The sequence below is a fragment of the Schistosoma haematobium genome, chromosome 1 (genome assembly GCF_000699445.3).
Source record: "Schistosoma haematobium chromosome 1, whole genome shotgun sequence".
Taxonomy (NCBI): domain Eukaryota; kingdom Metazoa; phylum Platyhelminthes; class Trematoda; order Strigeidida; family Schistosomatidae; genus Schistosoma; species Schistosoma haematobium.
Genome location: NC_067196.1, coordinates 26,728,723 through 26,755,064, shown reverse-complemented (window position 1 = coordinate 26,755,064; position 26,342 = coordinate 26,728,723). Strand labels below are relative to the sequence as shown.

At 34.2% G+C, this 26,342-nt stretch overlaps 2 protein-coding genes across 3 annotated transcripts in view; one reads left to right on the top strand and one right to left on the bottom strand.

Annotated features, from left to right (window-relative positions):
• The first annotated feature begins 282 nt into the window (after positions 1-282).
• DDX5_1 (putative ATP-dependent RNA helicase ddx5) lies at positions 283-4,403 on the top strand. 2 transcript variants are annotated; one of them, XM_051214456.1, is made up of 5 exons: positions 283-407; positions 441-1,492; positions 1,536-2,136; positions 2,254-2,393; positions 2,430-4,403. In XM_051214456.1, exons 1-3 carry the CDS (start codon positions 364-366, stop codon positions 1,607-1,609), a joined length of 1,170 nt encoding a protein of 389 aa, XP_051073571.1. In that variant the 5' UTR covers positions 283-363; the 3' UTR covers positions 1,610-2,136; positions 2,254-2,393; positions 2,430-4,403. The 2 variants fall into 2 exon arrangements, with proteins under 2 accessions (XP_051073571.1, XP_051073572.1); XM_051214457.1 differs by having other exon boundaries at positions 1,536-1,583; positions 2,430-3,812.
• A 2,145-nt stretch (positions 4,404-6,548) lies between these two features.
• The window catches only part of CACNA1B_1 (Voltage-dependent N-type calcium channel subunit alpha-1B), an 81,280-nt gene continuing 61,486 nt past the window's right edge, over positions 6,549-26,342 (bottom strand). The window contains exons 23-29 of the mRNA XM_051208096.1: positions 20,890-20,986; positions 19,047-19,257; positions 16,713-16,828; positions 15,016-15,059; positions 13,063-13,165; positions 11,727-12,615; positions 6,549-8,522 (exon numbers count right to left, since the gene is read on the bottom strand). Coding sequence (XP_051073570.1) covers positions 7,753-8,522; positions 11,727-12,615; positions 13,063-13,165; positions 15,016-15,059; positions 16,713-16,828; positions 19,047-19,257; positions 20,890-20,986 — 2,230 coding nt within the window. The 3' untranslated portion in view covers positions 6,549-7,752. The remainder of the gene's footprint in view (positions 8,523-11,726; positions 12,616-13,062; positions 13,166-15,015; positions 15,060-16,712; positions 16,829-19,046; positions 19,258-20,889; positions 20,987-26,342) is intronic.

Genomic DNA, 26,342 nt, shown 5'->3' with positions numbered 1-26,342 from the left:
ACCTTTGGAGGGGAGTTGCCTAAGTTGTACTTGTAGTCTGCAGCATGTTTCAGATGGACTACTCTACACTTTGAAGTAAAGTCAGATACTCCAGAAGTGCCAGTTTATCGTCTTGATTACGTACTTCTCTCAAGTTTCAAATCATCAACGAAAAATAGTAAATCAGACGATACCTGCTTGCTAAGAGGAAACTTCGTTTGAGCCGCTTTAATATAATTTAATTTTTTCATTCACGACTAGTGCTGAATTAATATTAAATTCATGGTATATTGAACTTTGAGTCTTGCATTGTTTCACTGGGTCATTTGACTCGGTCCTGTTATTTGTTCGAGTTTGTCATTAGTGGGTAGTTCATTCTTAGTGATGCCCTATTACAGGTTTTCCAGATTCCGCTCACCTAGACGAAGGTAAGTAGACTTATTTGATTTAACTATTTTCAGGGGTTTTTTTGGAGGAGGTAGGAGGCTTCGGTCCGTAGATTGGAGTGCGTACACTCTTGCTAAATTCGAAAAGAAGTTTTATCATGAATGTTCGAGCGTTCGTGATCGTTCACGTAGAGATGTCGAGGAGTTTCGATCCAAGCACAAAGTTACTGTTCTTGGACACAATGTTCCTAGGCCCTTGTTCAAATTCAGTGAGGCCGGCTTCCCAAGTTACATAATGAGCGTAATCAAGAAAAGCAAGTGGGACTCGCCTACCCCTATTCAGTGTCAGGGTTGGCCGGTAGCACTCAGCGGACGTGATTTGGTTGGGATAGCTCAGACAGGATCAGGGAAGACAGCTAGTTTCCTCCTGCCAGCGATCGTTCACGCCAAAGCCCAACCGAGCCTGAAACGAGGGGATGGACCGATTGTTTTAATCCTTGTTCCAACTAGAGAGCTTGCGCAACAAGTAGAAAAGGTTGCCGAAGATTTTTGTTATTCAGCTGGGTTCAAGTCTGCATGTCTTTATGGTGGGGCATCAAGAACTGGTCAGGCAGAAGCTTTGGGACAGTCTCCTGAAGTAGTTATAGCGACTCCCGGTCGTCTCCTGGATTTTCTGGAATCGAGACATACAAATATGCGTCGCTGTACTTATTTAGTGCTAGACGAGGCTGATCGTATGTTGGATATGGGTTTCGAACCTTCTATTAGAAGGGTTGTCTCACAAGTTCGTCCGGACCGACAGACTTTGATGTGGTCGGCCACATGGCCTAGGGAAGTAAAAGCACTGGCAGAAGACTTCCTTTATGATTACATTCAAATAAATGTTGGTTCAACCAAGTTGAGTGCGAATCACAACATTCGACAACATGTAGAAATTCTGAATGAGAGTGAAAAGTTCAAGCGCCTCCTCAGCCTACTCAATTCCTTCGACAATGCTCGTGTGCTTGTCTTTACGGAAACCAAAAAACGTGCGGATGAACTTTGTCAAAAACTTCAAGATAAGGGTTTCGATGCGACAGCCATGCATGGAGATAAACACCAAAAAGAACGCGATCGTGCTCTAGACAGTAAGTTGAGTTCTGTCCCACTAATTCGTAGTGTTTCGTGAAGGTCATATATCTGTTCTTGTTGCCACAGATGTCGCATCTAGAGGCTTAGGTAAGTCTTTACTTCTTTGTTGTTGAATATTCCTAAACAACCACTGAGTAACTTTCTTCTTATTCAACTATCACATGTCAGGGTGTGGTGAGTTTTGGCATTCTGGAGTCGTTGGAGCGATTGGCTCCATTATTGGCCTCTGGTTAAACTGGTATAATTTGGTTTCGCCAATCATTTGGTCGTGTATTGGACACAGATTATGTCTGGTCGACCGTCTTAACAGTTGGATTGGTACATTGGATATTAGTGTAACGAACGATTTGGTGATATAAGAGAGTCACATGAACATCTTGCGTTAAATCATCCAACCTCAATCATCTTGTTCCTCTGGATACGTATTCGTCCTAAGCTGGTTTTTGTAATTGGTTGGTGAACAAGGTTTCGTTCATTTGAATATTTGGATCGGTAAGCTTGGAACTATGTATTCGTTGCAAAATTCTGGGATAAAATTGGTCTCCATACTTCCGTTTGGACGCGATTTGGGAACCAGAACTTTGGTGTCCGTTCTGGACCCATGAAAACCACGCCACCTCGGCCTTATGAAACGTGCCAGGTTGGTCTATCTAATTAGGCTTTGATTGTTGCGGAATTTAGTTACTATGTGTTGAGCTAACGGGTCCTAATAAACTTTTTCTGAATAGTGATAACAATGCCGCTTCCTTATTTGTAGATATTAACGATGTCCGGTATATAATCAATTATGACTATCCATCGCAAACTGAAGATTACATCCACAGAATTGGACGAACAGGTAGAAGTGACAAGAAAGGCACTGCATATACATTCTTTAGTGCCAAACAACCGAGATTGGTAAGCTATACTTTTTTTATCCTAATATTTGTTTAGGCTCGGGAACTTATTGAAGTGCTGAAGGAAGCCCGTCAAACAATTCCTGACGAGTTGTTCAAAATTGCAGAGGGATATTACGTTGAACGCACTCGGTCATCCGGACAATCATATCGTCGAAGTAGGTCGGGTTCGAGCCGGAGTGTGAGCTCAGGCAAGAGAAGTACATCTAAGAGGAGTCGTTCTAGTGCCAGCCGTCACTCTCGATCTCATTCGAGCCGCAGTGGGACACCATACAGGTCAAGAAGTCCTCAAACTAAAGGTTACCACTCGCGTGCCCGGTCCAAAAGTTTGTCGCGCAATGGGAATGGTGCAGCAAGTGACGAGTCGAAAGTGAGTTCACCCAGAGAGAGGCGGTCTTATGGTTCACAGACTCCACCAAAACGCAAAGACCGGTCACAGTCTTCTCAATATTCGAAAGATGCTTCTCGTGAGGAATCTAACCGTAACCGTTCTAGTTCGGATGGTAGTCCACCAAAGCGAACTAAAGAAAGAAGTCATTCAAGTCGAAGTTCACGTTCGGGGAAACATAAATACTCTCATTCATCACAAAGAGAAGATGTAGAAAGAGCTCATTCTGCATCCAGTGATGGTCGATCAGCATCTCTTCACCGTTCACAGTCATCAGTCCATTCTCGTTCAAAATCAAGTAGTGTGAAGCGGTCCCAACGCAAGTCCAATAGGTCCTCTGTCAGTCACAATTCCCATCAAAGTCCATCTCGTGAGCACAGTGGAAGTTTGGAACATTCACCTGCTAGGACTGATCCTGATGTTGCTGACCACTCTTCACGTTCTGTTGTCGACGTGAGCCCAGCTGATGGGTCCTTAGACCGTCGTAATTCTTCAGTATCCGATAAGAATGAGTCGATCTCACCCTCAAACTCGAGGGACGTTTCACCACAGTCTGTAACGAAAGATGAAAGTCCTGTTGCTAAGAGACCCCGAAACGACCATGTCTCCTCCAATCGGCATTCTAAAAGTAAAAGTCGGTCGCAATATAGAGACTCTCCTAGAAATGAACGTCAGAGTGGTTATAAGCATTCTGGTGGATCTCGTCATGATCGGAGGGGACGCAAGGAAGTTCACGACACTCGCGACCGTCGTTCCCGCTCATCTGATGAATACTTTGACGGTAACCGTCGAGATCGATCGTGGACACCGTATGGAGATGTACCTTCTTTCAATTATAATTATAAATTCAATTACAATGCAAGATACAATCGTAACAAAAATTTCTACCGTTCACGCTCGCGTTCATCATCAGGATGGCAGCGGCGAGACCGAAGCAGGAGCAGATCAGGTCGCGAAAGAACTCCAAGGAAAATAAGGGATAATCGCAGACGATAATTTCGATGTGATTTCAATAAATGTTTTTCATCAGCCTATTTGAATTATTATTTGCGTACACTTTATTCGTTTGAAGCTAAACAGAAGTCTCCGAAAATCTGATTTCGCGTTTATCAGCTTATCAAAGAACGTTTTTCAAGCACCTGGTATGACGCGTTTTGTAGGTCAGGTCAGATGTCAATCTCTAAGGTGTGTCTTGGTGTTGTTGCCTTGTTTCACTTGCACTTTATAGGAATCGGTACTAGCTATACGGTTCGTCGTATTCGTCCGTTTATGACAAGATGTAGAACATACGTATGAAATATTAATGGAAGTAATAGTAAAAATGTACACGGGTAGAATAGATGGACAATTACAAGTGGAAAATCTGAGGTGAAGCAAAGCCTAAAACAAAATTGTTTTCGGAGAAATATTTTGTTTTGAAGCCAGTAGGATTTACGAGACTTCGAAATCTAGTGTCTACATCCAAAAGGATTAGGGTCAAGGGAGTACTTGTCAACTATTGGGACAGCGATGGTCTAGTTAGCGAGGTTTATTGCTGTGATGAGTTCGCTCTTATAACTGCTTCATTTACTAACGGGCGTGGTACGTTGTTCCAAAACGCTATCTGGGCGTGATTCACTGTTTGGGATGCTTCTCAAATAAAACTAAAGATGTTCAACCACAAGTTCTTAGACACTTCCTGGACGTTTGAGATATCTGTCTACTAACCAAAGGACGGACTTACTGCGCAGCAGTCCGTGCCGTCCCACTTTATGACTACGAAACATGGCTGGTAAGAGTAGAGGGTATTCGTCAGTTACTAGTATTCGTTCACGGGTGACTGAAGCATTGCTCGTATAACCTGAGACCACTGAGTAAATAATGCCGTTGTTAGAAAACAGGTACTTGTTAAGGATGGCAAATCAATTGATGAATTAGTGAAACTTCATCAGTTGGGATGGCTGGGATGTGTGTTACTTATGCCCAACCACTGACTGCCCCGACGTGCGATGTTTTATGGTGTAGGAGTAGGTGGGGAGAAATCTAGTGGCGGCCAGACCAAAACAGCACAAATTCATGAAGTCATTGACAAGTTGACTGAACCATGTTGGTATGTGTAGACTACCTGGTTGGGGACTGTGAGATGATAGCAATCGATGGTTGGAGACCTTGAATGACGTGGCTCGATATCGTTTGCAATGGCACAGGTACATCAACTCTGTGTTCTCCCAAATCCTAATCTGGATTCTTCACGCCCCTTCTTTTTCTCTTCCCACTTTTATTTGACTGGGTTATACTTATGCTTATATTTTTACTACCTCTACCAATATGGGATTTTAATCGACAATTGTATCTATGTGTTAATGTGGTATGGCAACTTGAACTGATGTACGTACGTACGAAGCTCTACGTTGTTGCTGACTGATTGACTGAGCCAGTTGAGTGGTAAGTATAACAGAGGGGTCTCCAAAGGGCGCCGGAATACAAATGTGGGGGTCAAACAGTTTGTTTTTTAGGCTTACGGGACGGCGTTTGTTTTGGGTGGTTTATGGGTAGTTAGTGTGATACTGCATGAGTTCCATTGATCGTTTCTTAGGAAGTGACCACGCGGGGTATGTAATGCCACATAAAAGACTTCCTTTATATGTGCAGAGAACTTATCGTCTAGTAATATTGCGTTGCTAATTGTTCTTGATCTGTCTAGTTTGACTAACTATGAAGTACAGTGTTCTTTTTACCTTCAAGGTTCGAGTGGGGTCTCTGTGATATCCAGACCTCACATTGGTCTTATGTTCTTGGTCCCAGCTACTTCATATTCGTCGCTGATACAGAGTTGAATGGTATTTCACCTTTTATCCTCAAATATGCTAGAAATAAGATGGTTGGTTTATTTTACGTTCTACCTGGGAAGCAACAACCATGATTTTCTCCTTGCAGTAATTATTGAGTGGTTTTCATAGTGTTTCTGATGGACCTTATTCTTGTATATTTAAGTTTAACTGGTTATTGCTATTTGTTATGATTCCTGACAGTTGATCTTGGCTTAATTTGCCAAATAATAATGGTGACAGCATATTAGAGTTGCATTTTGAATCAAAAGTGTTCATCTACAGTACTTCTTGTATGAAACTGTCCACAACCACAGGGAAATGCTTGGACTTCGGGAATGAGTTTGTTTTGCCCTGTTCATAACCAGTCCTTTTGTTTGGAAATTGCTTCAATTTGTCTGATGTATTCGAGTTGACATTGATTTCTTATTTTCATGTTCCTAGTTGTCCAAAGTAATTTTATTGTTGTAAATAAATGTTATGGGGATTGATAGCATTACTTCAAATTGTATGATAAAAGGTGTCTGACTCCTTTGCAAACCTATCGTATATTGCAAATATTGTCGTTCTTGTATTGCTTAAATTTATGGAATCTCTCCACCTTTCCCTCTTAGTGAAATAATTACAATTTCCAAATACTCAACATAGTAGTGTGGTATAATCAGTTTAGATAATCAGAGTTTCATTTGGATTTCTTTTTAAAAATGATATTATTTTAGATAAGATCGATAAATTATACTGAGGATGTCGTTTTTTTATCTCTGATAAATGGAGTCAATTTTAGCGGATTACTTTGTATACCAACTAAAGGATAGTGTTTGAATAACTTCCTTATGGATAGTGACATTCGTTTGTTATTTATCTTTATGAAGTTAAAAGTTGCTGTGCTATCCAATCGCCCTGAGTTTTGTCACCCAATAGATTGTCGGTTAAAATGAATAGGATTTGATTGGTTGGTGGTTTAGATGGTCATTATACACCAAGTATTTGCCAAAAGATAATGCGTAATATTATTCTTAATGAATATCGCAGAATGATTTTGTATTTCTGAAAATTTCCCTGAAGACAGAATTTTCAGGAACAGGGTTAATCATCATCTGAAGGTTTTAATTTCTTTCTAAATTTCGTTCACACTTTCAGAAAATTGGAACTATTACTACGACTGTAATTATATTGATTTCTAGTACTGTTATAAAGTTTTAGTTTTAGTGAAGTCATAACGGTAACAGGTTATCGTAGATTATCGTAAACTAGTCATATGACGGGCTGATTGTGTTCTAAGCAACTTGTAAATCAACCTGCGTTATGACGTTTTGTATGAAAAGAATGTGATTAAATTATTTATAGGTTTCTGTAGATTGTCGAGTTTAAAAGTTTATGTCACGAAATGACTGCAGTTATCCGAGGAGCCAGTGTACAGCTGTTTCGTCATAGTATTGGACTCAGAAGTTCTCATCCACAAATCCTTTACAGATTGAACCAAAACCCTCAGGTCTCGCAACGAGCATTTAATCTTTAGATTACTGAGTTGATATTCAGTGGTTCGAATCACTAACGTCAATCAATTAGCGATTTTGCATGTCTATTCAAGGTTCGATCCCCGTGGGACTATGAATCCAAACTGCTGAGGAGTCCTATACCAGAATGGAGCAGCTGTTTATTGCTTTCTAGCTTCCAGGAGTTACTCAACTAAGGTTAATCCTTGATGTAAATTACAAAATCAAGTTGCATGTTTGCATTCTATCACAAATTAACCGAAGTTAGAAAGCATGTACCACTGGATTTCTAACCTAATAACTAGTTAATTAGCGTCATGGTTGCTTTATAACTTAACTGTCCTGGGTTAAACCTTGGTTTAAATTTTAAATTCACACTTGAGTAGTCATATCAAAGTAATAAATATCTCTTCCTGAATATTTATTTTTATACTGTAAACTATTCAAGGAGAATGATTTCTTGTAATCTTAGTGTCCTTATGATTTTCATAATGACTAACACTTGGCGAGATCATCTAAGCACAAAACTCGCCAGTTTACGACTCTCCATATATATCGTTTGCTCGATGGACACGTTTTATACTTTCTTTTATTGCCCTTCCTTCCTATTCTAAATGTATGAAATAAGTTATTTTCCATAATAAATTTTTTATACACATTGTACTTTTATTATGAATGCTTAACAAAAGCACTAGCACTTGGATCCATGGAACAGTGAGAATCGGTTTCATGTGGTGGACATGAGTAAAAAGTTAGTGAACCTGTTCTGTGATGTTTTATAGGGTAGTATATTGAGTCAAAATCATCACTGGTTGTTGGCGATTTAAGTAAACGAGGAAATTGAATTTCACTTTCCTTCATTTCGATCATTTGGTCTGATCTATTGGACGGATTGATATGATTCAGATGGCTAGTGGCAAGATTTAAATCTTGTTCACTTTGAACATAAGATTTAATTTTGGATTCACATGGAATCATGTGTAATGAATGATATAATGCATTTTGGGGTTTTTGTATATTGTATTCATTGTTAGTCTTATTTTCACTTTTTTGACGTATTTCATGAATTGATGCAGATCTTTCGATTTGCGTTGCATAGGATTGATCATATGCTTCATCATAAACTGTTGGACTATCTTGATGATGTTCTAAATCAATTATACGAAATCCTTCGTTAAATGAATTATTTTCATCTGTTTCATCATCTCTTGTTGAACTACACTGTGGCATGTCGTACAAAACTGATGGGTAATTATTTGGCAAATTTAAGTAAAAGCTTTTATAGCCATTATGGTTTTCATCATACAAAACTCTTTTGCGTTTATGATGACTTGATATACTGTTGCCATAATATCGTGTATTGCGATCAAATGATCTTGGACTCATATTAACTCTATGAAATGAAAGTGTATCCCAGTCAACATCTTTTGCACTTTTTCCTAAAATTAGAAAAAAAGATCACAAGTAACAATAAATACTCTGATTTTAGTTTTACATATACCAAACATCTTTTGTAGTAAACTAAACTTTTTATAACATTACTATAATTTTTCTGTTATTAGTAAGTCCTTATCTTAATCCGTTTTCGACTTTCATGACTGAATTTTGATCGGCGTTGATTAGAATATGTACAGCATGAGCGGATTGTTTCTATGTATCCATTTTATAATAAGATTTAAAATATTTGAATTGTGGTTGGAAGTGAAATATAAAATGCATATTTCATCCTAATTAGAATCGGTCAGCTAGATGTACCTACAGCTTGATGTTGACGTGTGAATTGAAGCAGAAGATATTGGATTCGAGTTCCAGTATAAACATCAACACTTTGTCGCAAGTACGTCCAGCTGACGAATCCCAAACAGAACAAACTGGGTGTCCTAACTACGATTAATCTATTCTATTACTAAAACCGTCTAAAATTCATGGGATGAATTAGATAAATTTAAATCGCCAAATTCAAACATCAAGTTTGTTAAATTAGGTACAACGAAATTTAATAATTGAAGCAACTTCATATATACATCTATCACTTAGTATACTTTCATTGACCATTTCTTCTTAAATAAAGTGGGAAAGATATTTATATTGTAGATAGGAATTCCATTTATATTGTGTTCCAGATTGCTCTTTGATTTGTGTGTCTTGAAGATTGTTTTTCTCCATGAACTGGCATTAACTAATCATTAAAAAGGCCTATAAAGAATTATATAGCTGTTTCATGTCTCATTTTTGGGCCCATATTTGGTAGTGCGTGCTGATTATCACACATGGTTTTGGATCTAAAACTTAGTTCACAGCGAGTATGGAATTCAGTACTTCACATTTTAAACATTAGTTAACTCCCGAATTGCACAATGTGACCATCATTCACTAATATCAGTGATTTACTGTCTCACTTAAAAATTGACAGACTACATCGATTACACCTTACAAGCATGGGTTCATAGGTTGGCTTAATGTCGATGTGTCTGTTGACTGGAAATTGATCTGAGTGCCGTCAGTCAGTCAGCCGCAATGTACTAACAGGCACATATATGCGTCGGTCCAAGTTGCCATACCTCATTAGCACGACAAGATGAACACCAAATTCATAGAAGCAATTACTTCAATGGTAGTAAAATATAAAGGAAAGATTTCATATAAGAATATGATACAGGGAGAAAGAATTAGTTCATAGAAATAAAGGCATAAAGCAATTTTAATCTCATGGTTTAAGGGAAGACAAAGAATGTAGACACCTACGCCATTGTGATCGATTCTGAGCCGTGTCATCAAGAGTCTTCAACCGTTGGTTGCGATAGTCGCGTGGACCCCAACCAAGTAGTCTGTATCTACCAACATGGCTCAGACCAGAAGTTAGTGACTCTATAGGCCGATGCCACTTTTTGGTTTGGCCGCCCCAAACTTCCTTCCAGCCATCCCTAACACTAGTCAGCATTGCGCGTCGTGGTAATCGGTGTTCATGCATACATAACACGTGGCCCAACCATCTCAGCTGGTGAAGATTTACAACCTCATCAATTGGTTTACCATCATTCATTGATACCCTGTGTCTAACCTCACTATTACTTACCCGGTGATCCCAGCAGGTGCGAGTAATATTTCTAAGACATTTGTGGTCAAATACTAGGAGCTTACGAGTATCTTCTACCCTTAATGGCCACGTTTCGAAGCCGTAAATTAGAACAGAACGAACTGCTGAGCAGTATACTCGTCCCTTAATTGATAGAAAGATATCTCGTGTTCGCCATAGGTGACGTAAGTTGGCAAAAGCCGAACGAGCTTTTTGAATCCGTGTTGAGATTTCGTCAGACACTAACTCGTTAGAGCTGATCAGACTTCCAAGATAAGCGAAGTTGTCGATGCGTCCGACTGATTCACTCCCTATCCTTAGTTCAGGTGTTGACGCAGGCAAGTTCTGAAGCAAAAACTTGCATTTAGAGAGGGAGAAACGCATTCCAAACATTCTGGCATTGTTGCTTAGTGCTACCAAAAGACTCTGCATTCCATCAGCGTCTTCACCAAACAGGGACTATGTCATCAGTGTATTCTAAGTCGATAAGTGGACCTCCTGGATGGAGATCAATACCCGAGAATTCAGTCGACGAGAAAGTTATTTCCATCAGTAGATCTATGATGAAGTTAAACAAAAACGGGGAAAGTGGACAGCCTTGACGGACACCACTTGAGGTTGCAAAAGTAGATGACAGTTCGCCATAAGCTCTGACTCGACTAGTAGTGTTCGGGTAAAGAGCCTACTCAATGTTTGTGTACTTCTATGGCACACCTTTCAATGACAGACACTGCCACAGAACCTCTCAGTCTACACAGTCAAATGCTGCTTTCAAGTCAAGAAAAACTATCACTGTCTGACACCGACAAGCATTCCTGTGTTCTAGAACTTGATGAATGGTGAATATGTGGTCTATGCAGAAACGACTAGGTCTGAAGCCAGCCTGACTTTCTTGTGCGATGCATCTAGTAATTCTGTGGCATTCTTGGAGTTTTTTCGATGCAGGATTCTGAAGTTTCTACTAAATAATGTAGGGGTTGAAGACGCCATTCAGAATGACAACTAATGGTCTGTAATTAAATCATCCAGCTTTGTGAGCTCAATAATATATATATATATATATATATATATATATATATTTCATAGTATGAGTACATCATTATGGACGTAAACAAACCTATACCCCTTTTACAGTTACTGAATAAATAAGAAGGGTTTGGCATGGGGTTAGCAAATAAACCCCTTAGAATGTAACCTTGTTAGAAAACGCCAGCCAGAAAAGTCATTTAACCCCTTCTAGACGCTATAATATTTCAAAGGAGTTATTAATTAAGTGAATTTATGTAACTCATTTTATGAAACACTGGTTTATTTAATTAGGTTAGAGCCACATTTTGTAAGGACTAATGGCGCTACCATGTTGCTCAAACTTGAGAACATAGGTGGGATTCGAATCTCCGACCTACTGGGTAAGAGCCGAGTGTTTTTTATTATTAAGCTGCTACTGAATTATTCCCAGAACATTAAACAACTGAAAGTCTTTTTCTCGATGTTTGCAAACACAGCTTACAAAATCGATACATAATGTAGTAAAGTTAGGTTTATCATGATAATTAGCCTTTCTTACGTAAGTATTTGTTGATTCTATTTCTTTTGGCCATAACATTGGCTTGTTTTACCAACGTATGAACTGCGTCTGCGAAATCTAAATGTGCCTGATTTGTACGTTGCTGATATGTATTGTATGTACATTTTCTATAAAATCCTCCCCTTTTTCTTTCTTCTGTTTCTCTCCTACTTTTACCTGAAAAGTCTTCATTGAGTTTATAAAGTTTATCATACATATGATTTGGTACTAAATATTGATTATCTGTTTCTGGGGGATGAGGATAAAATGTTAACCTTTGATTTGCATCAGAAACTTTATTCTTATGATTATAATAATTATTATCGTTATTATGTTGACTGATTGCTGCATCTGGCATATTTGTATATACTTTAATTTTATTCATATGAGAGTTATATTGATCTTGTGATGTATTTTGTGGTTTCTGGTTGTAATTTGAATGTGCATTAGGATAATATGTATAATCTGTACTAGTTGTAGTAGAGAAAGAATGAATTGATTTTCGTGATAGATAATTATCTACATTTTGTACATCATCTCTCTCATCATCATCATCGTCGTCGTCATTATTATTATTATTAACTGCATTGATAATACCTAAATTTTTATGAATATAATCTTGTTCAGTGGGAGATGTCTTATCATATTTCTCTTCTTCAGGTGATGTGATAATAATTGGAAAGATTTGTCTGGTATTATTATTAATATTATCATTATTGACAGTATTAGTAGTTCTAGTCATTTCGCTAGTGGTTTTCGATATTTCTCTCATATATTTATTATTATTATTTAACTGTTCTTGTTTAATTTGATTTAATTTCTCCACAAGTTCTTTTTCGTGCTGTTTATATTTCAATGTTTGCTCTTTGTAATTATTTTCTAAAGGAATCTGCAAGAAAAATATAAAGAAAATTATTTTTGATAGTTTGTGTACTTGGAGATTAGGCAATAGATATCTGTAAATTACAAGTTCTAATCAAACTTATTATACGAGTGTTCTGAAGTTTTCCTCACTTATCAACCCACTTCCAGTGCGGTCGTGCGTGATCACCACTTTGGGGTCCTGTACAGAGACGAAGTAATTGTCCAGTACTCTGAGGGTTTTCAATGATATACTATTTGAGAATAGTCTGTGATGAATATAATAATTTGTGAATTACACCGTTCTCCACAAGATCCTTTCAACTATTCACAGATATTATTGAGTACCAATCACGTTAGTTTGTATTGTGATCAAAAATTATTTGGCCTAGTTTATAAAAGGTTGTTAATTTAAAAACAAATAAGTTCGTCGGTAATATTAGGTTTAAGAATGACTAAAAAATGTTTCACTTACATGATCTATTTCCATATTATTAATGGATCTAAGATCCACTTTACTACCATAACGTGAATGTTCTTTACTACAGTTTGGTAGACGATTTGCAAGATGAAATGGACTGGCAATAAAAATAAAGATAAATAATTTAAAATATCAATTTATCAGAATTAAATTGTGTTAAATGTAAAAACTGTTAATACGGTGCATAATCTTTTACAATATAGTGTTATTTTACGAACACAGTTTTAGTTGGATGAGCTCTGAAACTTTTTTATTTTTAAAGTGAATTTTGATCACAAGCAGATGTCAGTCGGAGAATCATTAGAACTATCATGTATTGGTGGCCAACCGTTTTTGTTCTGGTTTTGATACTTGAGCATTTTCAATCTATGATCTCACATATAACATATAACATTTGATATATTTATCTTATAAAAAGTGATATGAGTTGAGAACATAAACAATTGTGCTTCAAGTCGTTTGTTCTGAAAGTTTTGAGTTTATGATGAAGCTTGAATACAAAGGATTCTATAACATGCCAAAACCCTGAGATATACAGTTCTGTAAAATATCCTTTAGATGACATAAGTGTTTAGTTATTTTTAATTTTCATTAGTCTTTCCATTTAGTTTCAATCTATAATAGAAAATCATTATTTTTAATAATTAATTATGGCTTATCAGCAGTGGAGAAATAATACATAATATAACTTCCAAGTTTTTGTCGACATTTCAAAAGAATTATCATCACCATTCTTCAAGTTAACTTTCACTTTGATAATTGACTATTATCATTTACTGTGTTTTAACAATAGTTAACGATAATTTCATTGAAAATGAGAAAAGTATTAATTAAATTAACTGTTTATGGGAGTTGTTCACAAATACAATGTTAAATACATGTTAATTTTTAATGAATCAATTTCCGCTTGTTTCCTAATGTAGTATAGATAAAACATACAACACATTCAAAAATCAGAAGGAGCTTTGTGGAGATAGTAGTAATTTCAGTAGTTGAGATCATGAGTTAATTGAAGCTAGACTACCATGGAAAACCTGGAAGCACTGGACAGCCGTTTCGTTAATATTCTTTGTGTTGTATCCGGAGAAGATCGAATTATGGACAAATATACATATATTCTTATTGTATAAGTATTAATTAACTAGATTATATATATATATATATATTCTCTTATATCATAAGCTTTTATTTGGCCTATTGGCTAGTATTATATGATTTAATATTCTTAAGTTATTCCCAATTTGTTAGTTACAGTCTCTCACAATCACAGCCACTTTTGTGTTTGATATTGTATAATTGTTATTTTCTATATCATGGTGTAATGTAGTCTGGCTTGTTTGTATATATAACAAGTATGTTTGAAATATATTATTCATATAGTGGAAGCTAATATTGGTATTCTGGAATCAACAGTCAGGGCTAGGCGAGAAGGACCAATGAAGACTTTAGGCTTCTCGTACCAGTCAACACGTTATTGGTTTGGCACAGTGGGTAAATGATACTTTTTATGGTATTTTACTCTCCGATTGTTACTTTTATGATAATTGTGTTTTTTTCAGTTGATAAAAATTATAATCAGCATGAAAATGTCACACTCATAACACAGTTATTGGGAAATAAAATAGTAACTAAAACGACATGATAAAACAAACGAAAAAGGGATGAAAACTAAGCCATGTCATCCATCATCGTTTTGAGTATGAAAGCGTAATTCATTAGGCGTGTACAAGAATAAAATTCTCTGTTTAAGTTTATGTTAAAATTAGTTTGGATTTCAGACTGAATGCAAGTACAACACTATTAAAACTGAGTCACTGGTTACGTGTTTCGTCATAATATGAAATTCCTCAGTTCGTAGTTCAAACTATCTTTGGATTGAACAGTCTTTACACATTTTTAATTTTAAAAATATATGTTACAAAAATGGATATATCAAGTTGAACTTACTCATGTCCTAACATTTGAGTTAAGCATGCTTCAAGTATAGGTTTCTGAAATGAAAATATCAATTCGTTCGTTAAGTGCATATAGTAAAAAAACAGATATAGTTATAGAATATTCTGTTTAAGTAGAATTGGACAACTGTGTAGTTATCATGAATCTAAACACATTCTAATTTAAAAAGTAAATATTTTCATTTAGCCATATGGGACAACCTAGTTATTAGTTTATTGGCTTCTTTCCCTGTGTTTCCATATAGAAAAGATGGAATGTGTCTGGGACTGGAATCCGCGATTAACCTTTCGTCCTGTTTGGGACTCGTCAGCTGGATTTACCTGGATCCCAAAGTTGATCTTCACTTTGACCCTCAGATGGTGCGAAAAGCGCTCCTGAATTCAGTGCTAATCAGATTTCATTTATTTCATATTAACTTGTGTCATTATGGGTATATCGAGGCAATCCTCACAGGATGTCCGCATGCTATACCCAGATTGATCGAATTTCAGTCAAAATATCAATAACGAGTTAATCTAAGCTATTTCAGAGTAATCGATACGATCATTATTATATGCATTAAATGGCTTCGAAGGCCTTACTGGTTTTTTGTTGGTTGGCGTATATGGTGGATTTTTTTCAAGGCTTGTTCATGAATAATTATACATGATATATCTTATTGATTGAAGTTTATTGAACAGTTTATGTATATGGCAAAAAGGTGTATTGTTTTAGTTACCATTTTTACATCTTAATTCTAGTGTACCTAACTAGTTCCTTTCAAGGTTAATAACGGTTGTATGTGATTACTAAACATTTCATGAGATATATTTTGTTGAGACGCTCAGTTTATCAAAGTCACAAGTACACGACATAAAGTATTGTTTTGATTCCGTGCCAAATCTTAAAACATTCACAGATATGCGGAACTCTGAAAGAGTGGATAAATATTTATGATTTTAGTAGGTCAGTTTATTCTATATAAAACAGGTTTTTGATTCTAAATAAATAAAATATTTCAAAAAAGGAGTGACACAGATTTGAACAAGAATAAGCTATTCAAGACGGTAATAGTTAACTTAAAATATCAGAATGGACTGATATCGACTCATTATTTTATCAATTAATGAAAATAAAACAATGAACTAAATTGTATCACTGCTGATATAGTTGCTCGCGGTATTATTTTGTGATGATTCTCAAGCTGATGCCCGTTAATGCTGGAAACAAACAAACCCTTATAATCTAATTATATATAAACAATTATTACTAATCGATCTTTGAGTAGCAAGCAATGTCATTTTGTTCAAGCTTAATAGCTGATCGAATTTTATCGGTCATGTTTAAACTGTGGCCATCATATTAATTTACTTAACGCTTAACGACTCATATTAACATCATTTCTATAGAAGATCAATTACAGTTCACTTTGCTCAATTGTAAATATCTCTGGTCAATGCGCTGGATAACGTCTGTCCTTGTGAATAGCATCAATCCTTCCAAGATTGCTAAAACGTATCAACTAGTAAGAAATCTAAGAACAAAGTCTCTTACCGATCGCCTACAACCATTCAATATCAATTTAAAATAAAACTAATAGAGTTTGACTATTAAAAATAAAATATCTTATATCACTTTTCTAATTTCATTAATATTTTATAGTAGATTAAAGAATAATAAGTGGTATAAATTAGTAAATAAAACCTTACAGTATTCAATTGATGTAAATTCTTTTTATTGCCAGTGGATTTATTCATTTGCCAATTTTCATAAATCAATAATCCAGCATAGATTTTTCCAACAGTAAGACGGGTAAATGTATATTCTTTAATGAAATAAACAAAAAAATATTACACAAAATTTATAACTATTTATATTGTTTTTCAATGTGTATATAGTTTTGTTTTTATTCTCCCTTAATGATAGAGATTTTATGATATGACTACCAGACCAAATAGTTGTACATATTACATTTTGTATCAACCAAGAGTCGTGTGCTTATTAGTAATCGATTAAATGGTATATTTACAAACATGTAGAAATCAATATTTCGTTTCATTTCCATGATAAAGCTCGACAACAAGCCAGGATCTGACGGTGACAAATATTTCACTTTCGACACATTTCAACTCTATCGATCGTGACTGTTTACTAGTACTATAAAAACTGATATCGAAATCACTATTGATTTCAAAATTATGGTTTCGTTATGAAAGTTCTGCGGAATTTTATTTAATTTGTAGAATGTCCTAAGTTGTTTGTCTTGGAAAATGTTTTTGTCACAGTTCACACAATTATAGATGTACCTTGCAAGATGGCAGTTTTATATTGATTTTCAAGAAAACAAGACGCTTTCCGGGCATTTACACGACTTGAGCAGTACAGTATAATACTGTGGTGCAACCACATAGGTAACAAGAAACTTGGTGAACTTTTGTCAAGATAGGATAAATCTTGTAATGTAGTAAACCAATTATTTTTGTTAGCTCGGAAGTTGGTATTATCATAATTTAATAACTGACTTTCCACAATGTTACGGATTAATTCAGCATGACACGTTTTTGTATTCTCACAATGTTAATCATATCATAAGACTAAGATATAATCATTCACATGTAATTACTAATAAATCCCAAATTAATCTATATTGAAGCGAGCATTGACAAAGTTTTGACTAGAATAATAAGAGTTCATTTTATTTAGTTGGGTTTTCATTAGCTTCTGAAAACCTATAATATTTTAAAATTAGAGTTGCACATTGAACTTAACAACTGAAGTTTATTAGAATTGACTATATATTATTATGATAGATCAAAGATTCAAACAAATTTAGTAAGACTGTGATGTCTCAAATCAACATTACATACAAAAGATTATAGAATACCAAATTAGTAACACAGATTGTAGAGCTAAAAACTGATTGATTATGCAATAAATAGATGAAGACAGGTTAATGATTATTAAATCTAACGTGAGTAGGCGTCAATCAGTTAAAAATAAGAAAAAATGAAAGATGATGGAGTCAAAATAATTCAGTAAAAAATGGTTCCTTCCTTACTGTACTTTCTCTGAGCTTTTTTATTTTCAGTTTTTTACACTTATCTTGAGGATCTTTTTCTACCGTTTATTATTTCTACTAGCCTATCGACTGTAACAATCTTTATTGCTCTCTACAGTAGTGTTTTTGGCAGTACTATTTCGTAAATGATTGGACAAAAGTTAGGACAAGATTCACATATACTCCATTCCACAAATCTTGACCTGATTGATATCTTTGTTTTCATTTTTGCATCGAGTTGTAATAATACAGTGTGTATTTTGTGTCAAAGAGAAAAAATGAATTGTTGATAGTACAAACAAAAGTGAGAGTCCATAAGTATAATGTTTAATAATATTATCCAGCCTAAAGGTGGAAAAGTTTCCTTCATTCATCAGCAGTCTATCTGGGATCGTAACAACTCAGTATGCCAACTTTATAAAATTTTTATTAGTTGAGATATATCTAAGTTACTTTGATAATTGTCGTTGACATTATGTTTTGTAAATCCTTACATGGATTAAGGTTTCATGAAACTAATTCGGATTAGTCTTTCTGACGAAGTGGATTTTCTGTTTTATATATTTATTATACTAGGATCATTGTATTGGATGATAATCAGTTTACATGTATGCTGATTTTTATCCCATTGAATATACTTCATATACGTAATAGCAGACTTATCACATCTTTCCCGTTGTTCAAAACACTCCTGGATATTCTTAGAAGTCAGACTTTTCATTGGCTTTATTATCTTTGTATGAACCCCGTGCTACCGCCTCAGGACCATTTTGACTATGAGGATAACAAGAAGTCACAAGGATCTAAGTCCGATGGTTAGAGAGAGTTATCTAGTGAAGTTATCGAATTACTCTAAATTTTGTATGATAAAGGTTTTACTACATTAATTCACATTTTTGCTGGACAGAGTGGTAAACATAAATATTTGGTGAAAAACACGCGGTTTACTCACATAACCCAATTATTTCAAATAATTTTAATTTACCTGAATCTGGTGGTAACAATAAGTCTAATGATCGTTTCGCTTGTACCGGCCATAATGTTTTAATGGTTTCACGTAATTCAGCATCTTTAATATCCATAAATTCAGCTGGAGCCATTTTAATACCTAATGATTCTCGAACTAAAGCAAATAGTGTTGTTGTGAAATGTACAGTTCCTGCACTATCTAATGGCATATTCATACGAATTAGTTTCTGTACAAATAAAATAAAAATTATTAGTAATATATATATAAGAATTAGTTCAGTTTGATCATATTTTCAAAATTTTGTTCCAGAGTCTTGTTGCATAAATATTTATGAATCACGTTAGAAAGTCTATCTATAAAGTGAATATATATTATTAACATCAAAATGAATTAATGTCGAAGAAATTGTTTGGATCATTAAGAGTTTTAAATCTGCATATACTTAAACGTGAACATAACACGTTGCAACCAACAAAATGCATACTATTATGATGATTCACTTTTTAACAGATTATCTATCGATCTTCACCTTTACCAAAGAATTTTCTTAATAAAGATAGAGATTCAACAAATTATTGCATTGATAATTCAAATGTTTAAGAAGGTTGCTTATCGCATTTACTAACTAAAGTTAAAGATGCAAACCACTGAATACCAACTCAGTGGTCTGATTGTCAAGCACCTACCATAAAGAGTGGGTTCGATCTCTGGGAGGTCGTAAACATTCTGTGTTAAGGAGTTCGTTAATAGGATGAAATAGCTGTTCAGAGCTCTCTTGTTTTAAACGGTTATACAACCAAGTTCAGTCCCTGATGTAAAACTAAAACATTTATTTAGAGTGAAAACATGATCGCTTCAGCCTATGTTAACTGTCTTACTACATGTTTGATTGTACTAATCGAGATTATTTATAACATTGTGGTGGTGTCCTAACAAGACTTGAAAATCTTGGGTGTAATCCGCTACAAAGTTAACATTGCTAAATTAACCACTGTATAATGTTCTCAATAAATCTTTTGATAAAGTTAGTTTGCACTGGAAATCATTTTATTTATTTATTACAATTTTCATACGGTTAAATTAAGCGTCCTGAACTCATAAGTCTAAGTAGTTTCACCCATTAGTTGGTACATAGCTCTATGGAAAGTACTTCTTTATTGAACCAAAACATCATTTTTATACATAATATTACCTGCTCAACATAATAGTAATAGGATAAGTAAATACCATAATCGGAATAAATATATGATTATTCACTGCACAAACAAAACACTTCTTGTTGACACTAATGAAGTTTATTTCTTTGATAGAATAACTTTTAGTTAAATGAGCTTCTCTTTTTTTAGAAAAAGGGATAACACTATTTTATATTATTATGATCACAAAATTTCTGTCCAATGTATAAAAAACATAGGGAATATGAACTCTATATTTATGAAGGAATTCTTATATGAAGACTGAAGATTTGTAGAGAAGTTAGTTTCTAACTGGAGAAACAAGGAAAGCTGTTCTAATATCATTTCTATCTTGTTATCTTGTCACAACAAATACCTAACTGAAAACAAATCTTTATTATGAACTGATAATACTTGAAGAAACACTGAACACTCAATACTTGCTCAAGACCTTATACAGAATCAACCAAAATGAAAATGAGTCGGCGACTTGTAGTGAATATCTGATGAGTTAAAAATGTGAATCAATGGATTTCCGTTCAAATGCTCCGTGATGTATTGTTCATTGAAAGACCTGAAATGGCTAATATGAGTGTTCTGTTAAGCAGTCTCAAGTAAAGATGACTCGATTTCTAATTCGGTTACTAATATTTACTTTTAAAATAACTGAAGTTTCAACTTACCTTATAGGCTAATCTGTATGGACAATTCTGACCAAATCCAACTGGAGGTTCTAATTTTCTTAGCATTTCATACATTTCTGTGTAATGTATTCTTCCCCTATGTAATATATAAGTTTATTTTGAAAAAAAAACAAAATAGTTTCATATATTACTTTTTTATCTAACACAGTAATAAGTTTGAAATTTTGTTAAAAATCTTTTCAAAATGGTTTTTGGTAAATTAAAGATCATTTAAAATTTATTTATTTACTTACAATCATTCGATAAATGATCGAGTGATAAGTCGTTTTTTTTCCTATAGAAAAACAGCTGTATGAAGAAAGTAGTCGTATGTTTGATTTTATTTATTTTAACACATAGATATTGGTACAAGGAGGCACCAAACACATATGCGCCACACAGATCTCATTTGATATGTGTGAAGGCTGTGATACTGCCCGGGTGCCCAAACCGAAGCAGGTATGTTTGATTGCACAACTGTAACACAATTTGTTACTACATACCATGTTTAATATTTAAAAAAACATGAGTATTGTATAATGTTCCAAGTTATTATCTTAGATTAAGAATAATTAGGCTGTAAAAATACTTAAGTTATGGTAAAAAAATCCAAATCATATAAAGATATGAGATAAACTACAAATAATTTATCAATTTCATTTGTACTAGTGATATGTAATGCAAAAGCTGAAAGTAAATGATTTTTCTTGTTATGATATAAAGATTGTTTTCTCTAATTTAAGATATACTTACGGATAGAATAGTAAGGAATCATTAAAGAGTAACCGGAAATTAATATCGTTGTTTTTTGTTTGTATAATGTCTGCTAATCTTCATTTTGAAATAATATTATTTAGTGAACAATAAAAAAATTGAAAGTGTTTAACACATCCAACACCTTTGGATCAAGACTCAAGACTTTTAAATCTGTTATCTATGATACTCTTGACAAAATAGAATTAGAAGATTCTGAGATTGATCTTGCGCAGAAAACTTATATGTGTATAGACTAGAACTAAATATCTATTTAATGCTTTCTCATATGTTATAAACTAATTGATGTTTCTCGTCAATTAGTCATGCGTTACATTTTCTTCTAAACAATAAAATGGTTACAGAAAAACTTCAGACAATTATTACAGTATAAAAAAGTGAAGTGAATTTCTTTAGTTCAAATGTTATCCGAAAAAAGAGGGTAAATTAAAGGAAGATAATTATTTCGAATTGAATTATGATTTATTTACAGAAATAAGATGCAACCATAATTATTTATTACCTTTTCAAAGAAAAATCTATAAGAAATTTTCTTTTTTATAATTCATGAAAGTGACATGTATACAAATCTCTTCCCATCGTTTATCAACAGAGTCTAATTTATCAATTAATGGTGAAGGTTTAACATTAACATCGTTGAATACCAGCTCAGTGGTCTAGAGGTTAAGCGTTCGCAGATGAGACTGAAGGCCATGGGCTCGAATCCTGCTAGCGGGATCGTGGTTAGGCACTGCTGAAGAGCCCCACAATAGGACGAAATGGCCGTCCAGTGCTTTCGGGTTTTCAGTGGTGGTCGAACATCAATCGTTTCATGATCTCAATCAGTAAATTAGCCATTTTCATGTTCATATATACATGATAAAAGAATATTTCATATTTTAAGTAATAAGTCAATAAGGTATATTAGACATTTCAGTCTTAGTAAACTTATTTTATCATACTTTCAAATTTAAATTCATATGATGTAGTTTTTATAGATGTATCTACCTTAAACTTGATTATCACTTTAAGAACATAATTTTGGGTTTATCACCGTAGAAACTGATGACTATTTATTGAAAAGAATGTTCTAGGTTTAAAATTAAATTGATAGTTGAGATGCTGGGAAAAAACATGAATACTAAATATTGACAATTTAATAAACCATTTATGTCACATTTTCCTATGTTGAACTGCAACTATTGATAGGATAATAAAATATTAGATATCTGTTAAAACTTCATTTATTTAGTTCTTGTTTATTGTAATCTCATCATTTGTTTTAATATAAAACTACATGTTCACTATAATTGTTCATTGAATAATAATTGGTGTATGTGGTGAACTATGACGTACTACAGTGCAAAGTGGTGCATGGAGGAGAGATGAAAGACGCATTTCAAGTGAGGACCGGAGTCAGACGACATTGCTTACTCTCCTCCTTACTTTTTCTTCCGGTGGTTGACTGGATTATGAAGATCTCGTCATCTGAGGGGAAGCACAGAATAAAATGGACACTTTGGAATCATATAGAACTCAAAACAACTGTCTGCAAGACAACATCAAAGTCAGAATATTCAATATGAACGTCAAGACCGTTTGTTCTATTGTACACAGCTGCAACTTGGAGAACTAACACAATCATCATGAAAAAGGTACAAGTATTTATAAACAATTTTCTACTCAAGATAATCAATGTCTGTTGGACGGATACCATCAGCAACAGTCTATTGTGGGAGAGGACAAACCAACTTCCAGATGAGGAGGAAATTAGGAAAAGATGTTGAATGAGGATAGGACATAGATTACGAAAATCAATAAGTAACATCACGAAGCAAGCGCTAACTTGGAATCCTGAAGTAAAATGAAGAAGAGGAAGGCCGAAGAACACACTGCATCGGGAATCGGAAGCAGATATGAAAAGATGAATAGTAACTAGCAGTAACTGGAAAGGATTACCGAAGACTGAGTTGTATGGAGAATGCTGGTGCGCAGCATATGCTCCTCCACGAGGGGTACCAGGCTTAAGTAAGTAAGTATGTGTGGATCGATAACATGACATTAATTACTACTCAATAATTGTGAATAATGCCAGCATCTGAGTTTTTTAGTATAGATAGATTACTATCTAAACGGTACAGCATTTATGTGGCTGTTTGTAGAGTCCGAAATTCTGGAAGAGCATGGGTTTCTCAAGATTACAGATATGCCTTACTGACATGATTTAACATAAAAAAATCATGGTTTTCATAGTTTCACGGTGTTTATCTAAATCCATGTGACAGAATTTAATTATTCTCGTCTCAATCAAAATATGTATAAACATGTAAGCTTGATGTAACGAACGAACTACTCAATTTAAAAGCATTCCAAGCCCATTTTGTTAACCTACCCTAAAGTATGTTCATTTAAAGGGGACATGATAACAATGAAAAATCAGATTAATCATTTCAGAAGTGTTCCACAATGGTTTCTAAACCTTGGTTTTCAACGGTTTTCCAGCATGTGTTAATTCATATTGAAAATTGTTTTTAAAGTACACTAATAATTCTACAACGACATCCATTTAAAAAATATGGACATAATCTGTTTTATAACATCATTACCATTACCAATAGTAATTGTTAATAACTGTATAAGTTTGAGTTCTGTTTTATGCATCATTACATTTTAAATTACAATAGTAAAGAAAAGGAAAGTTTAAACAATGATTGCCAATGATAATAATCATAAATTCTTGAAACAATAGAATCAGAATATTAAAATCAAATAATCATATTCAACCTTGTAGGTAATAAGCGTTGTTATATTGTGTATTACTGATTGTAATTAATGATAGTAAAGAATACTTTCAAGTAAAAAAAAGTTAACTTAGTTGTTAATGATAAAAGTAGTGATGATGATAATAAAGTAGTTTAATGCAACAATGACAATTATTAAACTTAAATTGAAAATGTAGGTCATTTGAATGTAAACTAATAAAGAATTGGATTATTATACTGTAAATAAAATTGATTACAGAAATAGTGGATGCTTAAAAATCAACAAAATATGTTGATGTAGTAATTATGAAATTAGTTTTTATTACAGACTGATATCAAGAGGATAATATTTAAGAAAATAAAACAAAGGGAAATGTAGAATTGGTTCTTCTCATCTGAGACTCTTTAATGGTCCACACATTATCGGATCGTAGGATCTTCTAAATTTATGATAATCACGATACATCTAGATTATTGTGTTTTGTTGTGTAGTGTGAAGACTACCTACTAATATCAGTCAGCAACTGTTGAACTTCTGGTTTCAGAACTCTACCGCTTACCATTCACTTTAACTTTAAGAGTCTGTCTTAAATATAGCCATTAGTGAGAAAATTATAATTATTAAGGTAACATATGTTACATTTGTCACTCAGACTAGTTGACATATATCAACTTGATCGATAGAATTCGATAGCGAGTTTTATTCTCTAGTAATGTTCACATATACACAATGTCGGCTTGACACCATTGGTTCACTAAATTGTTGAATCAATAAATTTCAATAATATTTATTGTCATTTTGTTTGGATACAGACCCGGGTGAACTCCTACATCGAAAATTCACTTAACTGGAACATTATAGAATGCTCGCTTTGTATCTTGTCCTTTTATTTCCTCGACAACCCCTTCTGATACTAATTAACATATGCTCACTGGTGACTGGCTTCAAGGTGTATATCCTGGAGTTCTAGTGGGAAACAGTGACCAGTTGAGTTGTGAGATAGTAACTCACTGATGACAATAGTAGATGTGTCGCTCAATTTCGTGGATTGGTTGAAGTTAGACATTAACTCCGTTGGATATTGGCTCAGTGGTCTGGTGTTTAAGCGCTCGAGGGCGAGACTGATGGGTCCTGGGTTAGAATCCCGTGAGGCGGGGTTGTGGATGTGCACTGCTGAGGAGTTCCACAATAGGATGAGACAGCCATCCAATGCTTCCAGGTTTTCTATGGTTGTCTAGCTTCAATTGATTCATGATCTCAATTATTGAAATTATTTGTATATAAAATATGGAGTGATTAAAGCTTTGTACATACATGTTTATTAACATATTGTCATTGTATATGAGATTATATCAATAAATTTTTTGTTTGGGAAAAAACTTCGGAAATTTCGAATGATACAAATATTTCTGAGTTTATTTTATTTGGCCAAATAAAAAAATCGTGAAAATAAGCATACTACTTATAGTAAGTGACTAATATATTACATCTAATTTATTATTCCAATTAAGTTGAAATAGTAATTAGATTTTGCATGTCTGTCTATATGTGCGTACGTGTAAGTAGCGGTAAAATTCAATGGAACAGAATGATCTTTCATATTTATTTAGTTTATAAAGAGAAGAGAGAAGCATATTTAGAGTAGTATTTAAATACCAATATTATTAGGAGCTTATTTTTTTAGAAAATTAAATGCATAAATGTTGGAAAACAATAGAGCAGTTAAACGTTTTTCTGTTTTTATAAGCTGTAATATGACATGTTGAAGGCGTGTGTTTTCGATAATGCCGCCAAACATTTGCTTGCTACTTGTGATAGCTTCTTTTTATGAGAGAAAATATATGATACATTACATTATTTATGTAGTACGATTCAGCACTTGTATTTTTCAAGGTATGGTAATTTAAATTCTATACTGTCAGTTATATTCATTTTTG

Coding starts and splice junctions, on each gene's coding strand:
- DDX5_1 (XM_051214457.1), top strand. CDS start 364: ATGCCCTATTACAGGTTTTCCAGATTCCGCTCACCTAGACGAAG. Junction 1,584..2,253: donor TGTCGCATCTAGAGGCTTAG/GTAAGTCTTTAC, acceptor CCTTATTTGTAG/ATATTAACGATGTCCGGTAT. Junction 2,394..2,429: donor GTGCCAAACAACCGAGATTG/GTAAGCTATACT, acceptor ATATTTGTTTAG/GCTCGGGAACTTATTGAAGT.